Source organism: Sclerotinia sclerotiorum, genomic scaffold (genome assembly GCF_000146945.2).
Source record: "Sclerotinia sclerotiorum 1980 UF-70 scaffold_13 genomic scaffold, whole genome shotgun sequence".
NCBI classification, from domain to species: domain Eukaryota; kingdom Fungi; phylum Ascomycota; class Leotiomycetes; order Helotiales; family Sclerotiniaceae; genus Sclerotinia; species Sclerotinia sclerotiorum.
The window spans coordinates 733,250-742,538 of record NW_001820823.1 but is presented as its reverse complement, the minus strand read 5'-3'; the positions used below and the strand labels follow the sequence as shown (position 1 = coordinate 742,538).

Sequence of the window (9,289 nt, the reverse complement as noted above, 5' to 3'; positions counted from 1 at the left end):
CCAGTATCCTTGAGTGTGACAAGATTAATATGTTTTATTTTGTTTTATTTTGTTTTATTTTGTTTTATTTTGTTTTATTTTGTTTTATTTTGTTTTATTTTGTTTTATTTTGTTTTATTTTGTTTTATTTTGTTTTATTTTGTTTTATTTGAATTATTTGAATTGTTTGAATTAATTATTCTATATTATATTATATTGTATCAAAAGAATCTCATCAATAAATAGATAGTTTTTGAGATATATAAATAAAGATGAGTTAATTTCGATATCGATATTAAAATCACTAAACTCATTCAATATAGAAAGTTATATAAATTGATTAATAAATTTATATAGCTCGACGAATTTATAGAAAGCCGTATAAACACACCGACAAATCGACACAAGCTTTAATTTGATTGTGAAATAGACCCGGCTAAATTGCCCCTTGCAACCCCCAAAGTACCCTCATCATGCAGTAACTTACACGTGGGCAGCTATTAACTAAGAACAGTCAATCTTTTTGCCAACCAAACTTATCTACGGCTTATTGCAGTTAGCAATATACAGTTTTCGTTTTTTTAGTATTGTGCTGCAACCCTTTGAAGATCACTTGAGAATTATCATGTCATTATGCGCACCGTGTCAAGATTTCATCACCAACCATCTACACTGGGAAGTCATACTAAGCGGCCCCTTAGATTACTCCCCGTCACAGGCCATCGAGAAACGCTCACCTGAAGTATTCCTTTGCTCTATCGGCTATGGGTGCTATATTTGCGCACGAATCTTCCGCAATCTTTCAGAACATCTTCAATCACAGCTACGAGGACTCAATGGGCAGCTTTCACGAAATAAGAGGTACGGGGGTTGTTTTGCCCACGAAATTCCAGAACTGGGCGAATCTCGTGATGGTTTCCCGGTGGTATTCCTGGGCTACAGAATGTTCGCGGCCTTTTTCAGCGTATGTTTCTGGTTTGGGGACAATTTCTACCCATGTGCTCATTTTTATGGTCGCATAATGAATCTCACTGGCAAAGCATTGTCGAAGGTGCTACCAAGCTGGAGGATCACCTCGAGCTCAACAAGTTCGGAGGAGACGTTTACGAAAATTGATAATTGGCTAGAGCGTTGTGACTCCGAGCATATGCAATGCCTCTACCATCGAGAGAAACGTACGAAGGGCTGGTATCCAACCCGGCTGCTTCATGTTAGCACTTTCAGCGGTCACAAGAAACGAGATCTCAAGTTACGAATCGTACACGGGACCCAACTCTCTGCGGGCAGCCAGTACGCTACCCTCAGCCATCGTTGGGGGAAGGAAAATATGGCGAGGCTCACTGTCGACAATTTATCATTATGGACACAGAGTATTCCGACAAAAATCCTTCCTCAGACTTTTCTAGATGCTGTTCGAGCGGCTAGGCGCCTTGGGATCGACTATCTCTGGATTGATTGTCTCTGCATCATCCAAGAGGGCGATGAGCTCGCAGATTGGAAACAAGAGGCCTCAACGATGCATAGTGTATATTCGAATGCATGCTTCAACATTTGTGCCTCGTGGGGGCCTGAACTAGGCGGATTATTTGCGACAAGAGACCCATCCAGGGTGGAACATGCTTCTTTTGAGATGCAGTCTAAGAATGGATGGAAGAAGAAGTTCCTTTTGGTGTCGTCTGAAGACGGGGATGGGACCTGGGATGAGCTGGTTGAGCATTCTACCTTGGCTAGCCGCGGCTGGGTATTTCAAGAGCGTTTGCTTAGTCCCAGGAACATCTTCTTCTGCAAGGAAATTGTTCTATACGAGTGTTATGAGCAACGCTGGAGCGAATCCATGGGGGTTGATGTCTTACACTGGAGCCCGACTTTGAATCGCGAGTACTCCGTAGCCGACATTATCTCATCACCCAATATTAAGACATTCCTGCCGACCGGCAGGCTGACTAGCCGAGAAGAGCTCTATCAAGCCTGGTACGACTTGGTGGAGAAATACTCAGGCACAGAGCTCACCTTCGCCGAAGACAGGCTTGCAGCAGTAGCAGGTATCGCCCAGAAATTCATCATGCTTCTCAAAGACAAATATATCGAAAACGATGTGTACGTGGCTGGATTATGGCTCAGTCGTCTATCTCTCGATATGCTTTGGAAAAACCTGAAAAGTATGCCTGATCCTGAGGTGCATAATGCTTCCCCAAGGCCAACGCAGTTGACATTTTCATGGATCTCTGGCTACCAGGTTAAAATAAGAGAACCCGACCTTGAGGGTAAGGAGCTAAATGAAGAGTTCATCTTGCCACAGGTCACATGTGTCAAGTGGCGTACTCGCGCGCACATAGATCCCGAAAAGTATTTATTCGACAAAAACATTACCATACTCCCATCGAAGCCATGCATCGAAGTCATGGTTCGGGGAGCTTTAAAACGAATGATACTTCGAAGAGGTCTAGGCATGTTCCATGTGTTTCCTGTCAGTGCTATTGCGGTTCCTGAACCAGAACAGGACTGGGAGGCTCTGAAGGAACGCGAATCCGAACCGATCGTTCGAGATACCGTGTTTGTCTGGGCCGGGCTCGATTTTGCAGCTAGCAAAACAGATATTTCAAGCCTGAATCGTTCAAAAAAGCTATTCTATGTGCCTTGGTACGACAATGATGACCGAGATGGCTATGGTCTATCTAACACTTACTGTTTGTTACTTGAACTTGTATCTCACGAGATGGGCAGGTTCCGGCGGATAGGCTTGCTGAGATTTGGTCCTGGATACCGCGATCTGTACTTCGCGTCACAGGTCGATGAGCAGTACTACCCATGTTGGAAATATGATCAGAGTACTGGGGACCATACCTTCTTTATAGTGTAGTTTTATTATACCAGCTTGATGAGTGTATACATTTATATATAATAATAATAATAATAATAATTATTATTATTATTATTATTATTATTATTATTATTATTATTATTATTATTATTATTATTATTATTATTATTATTATTATTATTATTATTATTATTATTATTATTATTATTATTATTATGTTACGATGGTAACAGCTGACTTGTTTTCGTAAGCTTGGGCCATATGTAAATCTGTTACGATTCGCTCAATTTAATATGAGATTTCGGTCACCCTAAAAACTCATATACACGCACCATCAGAGCATATGAACAGGTATGCTGGATCACCTTAGATCATCAGTGATCCTGAGTGATCCAAGAATTACGAGGATCTATATATTCAGTATGAATTCCTTCCTATAGAGCCTCGTGCTCAAGATCAATCATTTAGTATACTCTACTATTAGTTACGAATTGTATATCATTATTGTCATTACTTAAGTCCCTGCTTGACGCCTAGTTATAAACCACCTCGAGAGCCTAGAGCACTTCCACGTGATCTAGACGGCAAACCTCGTAACATATTATTATTTAATATTTTAAACTTCAAACTCTCTATATTTTTATTTTAAATTTTTTTAAATAATATATATATGTTGAAACTGAGTTGTTTGGAAGTAGTAGTATTATTAGATGTAGGTTAAACTAAGGATCTAAGTTACAGTAATGGTAGAATTGAAGATATTCCCAATTATGGTCCGTGCACCATAATGGTCATATGACCTCAATTCTAGGCCCATAATGACCTTAATTTCAACAATATATATATATATATATTTAAATTAAAAATTAAAAATTAAAAATTAAAAATTAAAAATTAAAATATATATATATCTCAATATATTCTAACCTAATCTAATATAATTAATAAATATCAAATATTTATTTAAACCCCTCTTAAAGTTCTAAAGTTTCAGAAACCATCAATCTTAATCAACACCAATCACATCACACAATCCTCCCAATCCTTACAACCCCGAAATCCGAACCCTGAAATCTATCACACTCTGTAGATCTATATAAATCTAACACAGATCCGATCATCCTATTTGCAAACCCTAAAAATCTTAAATTCCTAAATTCTCCGAGATGATTGCATTCCCCATGGCTGGCATGAAATAACGAATAGGAAAATTAGGGAGTATATGTGTATGTGTGTGTGTGTGCGTATGTGTGGAGAATGGTGGTGAGTATGGGGATATTTTTTTTTAGGTGAATTGGGTAGATGATCTTATTTGTGTGTACGAGTATTATTGTGCAGATGGAGATTTTTTTTTTTGGTTTCTATTAATATAGTAAGTATCATGGGTCGAGGTTTATTTATTTATTTATTTTTAAATGAGGGGTTTTCTTTTTTGGGAGGGGGGTGGAGGATGGATGGATGATGATGATGATGATGATGATGATGATGGTGGGCGATAGGATACTAGATACCTAGATAGGTAAGGTAGTCTTAACGTAGGTAGGTATTGAATGAGGGGTTGATGATTATGTCTAAGGGTAGAATGATAAATAAGGTAGTGATAAATAAAGTAGTGATGAATAAATAAATAATTGACATCATGGATGTTTGAATGAATTTAAATTTAAATTTAAACACTCGAGTAATTGTTAATCCATTAATCGATAAAAGCATGGATAGATCGCGGCGGCGGCGGCGGCGTACATAGCCAGACCGAAGGCAAACCATCACAAGTTCATAAGTGAGGCAACTTATAACTACCTAGTAACTAACTATGATTTTTCAGCCTATGTATGTACCTAGTACGGATATCTAGGTACCTAGTATATTTATCTCTATCCTAGTATATTTATCTCTATTCCTATTCCTATTCCTATTCCTCACCGACCGATCAAAGAATTGATCTTGTGATGTTATTTATGGTATGGTATGGTACAAGACAGACTACCGGTTCGGTACACATCTTACATACATACACACACTTTACATACATCCTCAGCTGCACAGCTCGTACAAAAATAAAAAAATTATTTTGTAAGATTCTGATAATAATATCAAGTCAAGATGAGATAGGACAAGGCAAGAAAGACAAGGCTCTAGAATTCTCGGTTTGTGGTTTATAGTCTATCCATCCCATTTCTCAGTGTGAAGTATCTGGATGGTTTTAGTTTAAGTTTGAGTCTTGAGATGATTGATTGTGCAGAGTACAGAGTACGATACAGAGTACAATACCTCGAGGTACATGAGTTTATTCTGTGGGAATTCTATGAGAAGATTAGAAGATGGATTATTTGTTGCCTGTCTGTCTGTCTTCCTATGATGGGGTTTATTATGTAGATAGATATGGTGATACTAAGTAGTCAGCTGCTTTGATATTTTGAGTTTTCTTGGATTTCTTTGCATAGGTACTTTGGCCTGATTTTCAATGAGGCATTTTTTTCGTAGTTACTAGTTACTGGTTACTAGTTACGAGTTAAGAGTTACTACCTAGTTGATAGATTTGTGCCCCTCTTTTGGGCTTTCCTTGCCCCTTGGATTAGGCTGACTTTGTTGTTTTTGTGAAGGGATTGTGTTTGTGAGGAGTTAGTTGGTGGGGAAGGGAATGAATATTTTGTAGCAGTTGCAGTGCAGTGTAGAGTGGTGGGTTTGTTGAAGCGACGTTGGATTGGTTGTACTATACTGTTAACCTTCTTTCATAGAATCAAAATCAAAATCATACAATATCTCATATATCTGCTATGTGTTAGGTATTCAATAAATACATAGGTAGTTTCAGTGAAAGGAATGGAATGAGGCAATACCTATATACTTAAATACTTATAAACTAATAAAATCCGATATCTCCGTAAATCAATACGAAATTGAACTGAGGATATATCTACTTACTTACTTATCATGCATAATACGAAGACTGTCTTGTCTCACAGTCATGTTGGTTATTGATTTGTTGAGAATGGATACTCTGTTGATCTGTGAGGGAGACAGGACAGCCTAGACAGGACAGCCTAGACAGGACAGGCTTCCTTCTTGCGGGGAGAAAATCAAAATTCATGTCACGGACTCTTGGACCTTGGGATTCGGATAATAAATATATTAGGTACTGTACTGGTTGGTGTACTATTGAAATGAAAGACATTAATTAACCTTGGGAGAATCATTGATATGTATGTGTGTGAATGTACTCATTTTATACATTGCAGTTTACTCTTTATACTGAGTCTGAATAAGTTTGAACTTATGCTATGCACTCTATCGAGTTCATGAATAACTTAAAGGGTTCTCTTCTTCCTATCTATCTAACCTTACCTATCACACCGAAAGCATGAAAACCAATCCTTTACTCTTTCTCTCTTCCTTCCATTAGTGTTGTCGTTGCATTGAATTGGTAATCTCAGCACAGATTGCAAGAAGTTCATAGATAGCCATTTCTGATACTTGAGTTAAAAGTGGATGGATTGATGAGATGAATTGATTCTTCAAATACCTACCTATCAATAGGAAATGACCAGGATAAAACTAGACCCTCATGTCAATGATCTTTACTATATTAGGATACATTTTGATCAAAGCATCTTACATCTAAACCATTTATAGTACCAGCTGACAATTTGTCATTTTTCTTTTTTTTTTCATCTTTTCGACAGGTTTTAGTCGGTGGTCGGTATGTGGTCTTTAGGTGGTCCTTAGGTGGTCTTTAGCTGCTGATTCATGAAGTGAAGTGATTTGAAGTGATTTTTTGACTTGGTTGGGTCATTCGGTGGTTATTGCCATTTTAAGATCTCATTGAGATTTACAATGAATACTAGGTAGGTCGTAGATTGTAGTAGATAATGCCTAAGAAAAGGTCGCTTTCTAAGCTTTTATTGATTGATTGATTTGACCCAAACCCTTACTACCTACAGTACTAGGTATTATCAAAACATCCCTCCCCTCTTTTATCTTCAAGGCTTTGACATCCTACTCACCATCCCCGCCTAAATCTGAAAGCATTAACAACAATAAGAAGTATCAGAATTGTATTATTCGATGAGAAGTCTTCACTCTTCACTCTTCACTCACTCTAATAAATCAGAAGAGTGAGCAAAAAGAAGTTGGACTTTTACCATAAACATAAATAATACAAATACAAATACTAAACTCCAAAGGCTCATTCATTCACGCCTTCCGAGCCACCCAAACGAGGCCACGAATTCATCCCTCCCATTTAAAAGTCGACTACTTACTACGGTCGGCAACTCAAAACATCAACTCTAACTCTTTTTCCTTTTACATCTCTACAACCACATCAAATCACTCATACCCTCCATCCGTCATTAGGATCAACAGCATCAAATAGGTACGTACCCATCAAGACCGTATGATGTTTGAATATCATTCAACATCCCATTTCAATCAACAAATCATTCACTTCACTTCATTTCTTTCTTATTCACTTTGATCATTCGATTAAATTAATCCGCCTGTTTCGTGTTGTACTGTATTCGCCTTAGCCGCTTATTTCCCTCTTTCTCTTAAATCTATCCCAATCACCTCCCACACACCGCTTCCTTCTTTTCAATACAAAAAAAAATCACTTATCATATCAAATCCAAACTAAACTGACACGACTTCTTCCCATTTAGTGTCTGTCCTTCCAAATTTCTCTTTCGACCTTTCAACCTCACCACCACTCCTTCTTTGATTCATTAAAGTCGGCTGGTCCTCAACCTTGACTACCTACCTACGCCCTTCGACAATCGTCCTACCTCCTCCATCCTCCTCGACTCTGGTATCGGAATTCCGGTACACTGAGTCCATAGTTCAACTTCAAGATGACTACTATGGTGGGTGCTAAGCCAAAAACATCCCCTCTGGTTTATACTCCCATTTTCCAGCCCTTCATATACACATTCTTGTTATTTTCATCATATTCTACCTGTGCGGCTGGAATCGGGAAAATGGTTCATGATAATCCCTCACTTTTGATATTCATCACAGTCTTGTTACAGGGTAGCACATGCTCATACTCTTTCATCATTCCTATTTGCAATTACTCGTTTCTTCACCATAACCATCTGCTAATCTTTCATCACTTCACAGGATCTTCGCGTCGGCAATAAATACCGCATTGGCCGAAAGATTGGTAGTGGTTCTTTTGGTGATATCTACCTTGGCACCAACATCATCTCCGGTGAAGAGATTGCTATCAAGCTTGAGTCTGTCAAGGCTAAGCATCCTCAACTCGAATATGAGGCTCGTGTCTATAAGTCCTTAGCTGGTGGTGTTGGCATTCCTTTCGTTCGCTGGTTCGGTACAGAATGTGATTACAATGCCATGGTTCTTGATCTTCTCGGTCCCAGTTTGGAGGATCTCTTCAACTTCTGCAACCGCAAGTTCTCTTTGAAGACCGTTCTTCTCCTCGCCGATCAACTCATCTCCCGTATCGAGTACATTCACGCCAAATCCTTCATCCATCGTGATATCAAGCCTGACAACTTCCTCATGGGTATTGGTAAACGCGGTAACCAAGTAAATGTCATTGATTTTGGTTTGGCCAAGAAGTACAGAGACCCAAAGACTCACTTCCACATCCCATACCGTGAGAACAAGAACTTGACTGGTACCGCTCGTTATGCCTCCATCAACACTCATCTTGGTGTCGGTATGTGCTGTCTTTCCCGCTACTACCATCCCGAATGCTAACCGTGGTGACAGAGCAATCCCGTCGTGATGACATGGAATCCTTGGGATATGTCATGCTTTACTTCTGTCGTGGTTCTCTCCCATGGCAAGGTCTTAAGGCTGCTACCAAGAAGCAGAAGTATGACCGTATCATGGAGAAGAAGATGACCACTCCTACCGAAGTCCTTTGCCGTGGATTCCCTAATGAGTTCGCCATCTATCTCAACTATACCCGTTCTCTTCGATTCGATGACAAGCCAGATTACTCTTACCTCCGAAAGATCTTCCGTGATCTTTTCGTTCGTGAAGGTTTCCAATACGATTATGTCTTTGACTGGACTGTCTACAAGTACCAAAAGAATGCTCAACAACAAATCAAGCCACAAGAGGGAGAGAAGGCATCAGCTGAGGTTCAAACCAGCGCTCAAGCAACTGCTGGAAACAATGCTGGTAGACAACGCAAGACTGTTACTCCAATTCAGCAACAGGGACAAGCTCCAGAAGGAACTGGCCACTAGTAAGTTACCCCACATTCGAATCCGCCTTTTGCATAGAAATATTTTTCTTCTCCGCGTTTGGCTTCGATAGCGCTGGCCGCGAAGAGGACATTACGCTAATAGACGGCTGACGCTTTAGTTATTAAAACAGCCTACGTTCTGCCGGTCCACCTCCACCAGGCAATGGTCTCTGAAATGCCTGAATGAATCGACTCTCGTAGATCTGTTTTCGCCCCTCGACATTCGGCTACGTGAGACTGAATCAATCCCACAAAACAAACATCGTTGACCA

General features: G+C 39.4%; 3 protein-coding genes across 3 annotated transcripts; 1 reads left to right on the top strand and 2 right to left on the bottom strand.

Moving 5' to 3' along the window:
- Window positions 1–1,561: 1,561 nt before the first annotated feature.
- Window positions 1,562–2,040, bottom strand: SS1G_09431 (hypothetical protein; the record flags this gene model as incomplete). Its single annotated transcript, XM_001589659.1, has 2 exons — window positions 1,562–1,777; window positions 1,990–2,040. The coding sequence occupies 2 exons, from the start codon at window positions 2,038–2,040 to the stop codon at window positions 1,562–1,564; spliced, it is 267 nt and encodes an 88-aa protein (XP_001589709.1).
- Window positions 2,041–2,378: 338 nt separating this feature from the next.
- Window positions 2,379–2,789, bottom strand: SS1G_09430 (predicted protein; the record flags this gene model as incomplete). Its single annotated transcript, XM_001589658.1, has 2 exons — window positions 2,379–2,422; window positions 2,666–2,789. The coding sequence occupies 2 exons, from the start codon at window positions 2,787–2,789 to the stop codon at window positions 2,379–2,381; spliced, it is 168 nt and encodes a 55-aa protein (XP_001589708.1).
- A 4,861-nt stretch (window positions 2,790–7,650) lies between these two features.
- On the top strand, window positions 7,651–9,018 carry SS1G_09429 (casein kinase I; the record flags this gene model as incomplete). The annotated part of the gene is made up of 3 exons (XM_001589657.1): window positions 7,651–7,662; window positions 7,919–8,480; window positions 8,534–9,018. The coding sequence occupies 3 exons, from the start codon at window positions 7,651–7,653 to the stop codon at window positions 9,016–9,018; spliced, it is 1,059 nt and encodes a 352-aa protein (XP_001589707.1).
- Window positions 9,019–9,289: the final 271 nt, after the last annotated feature.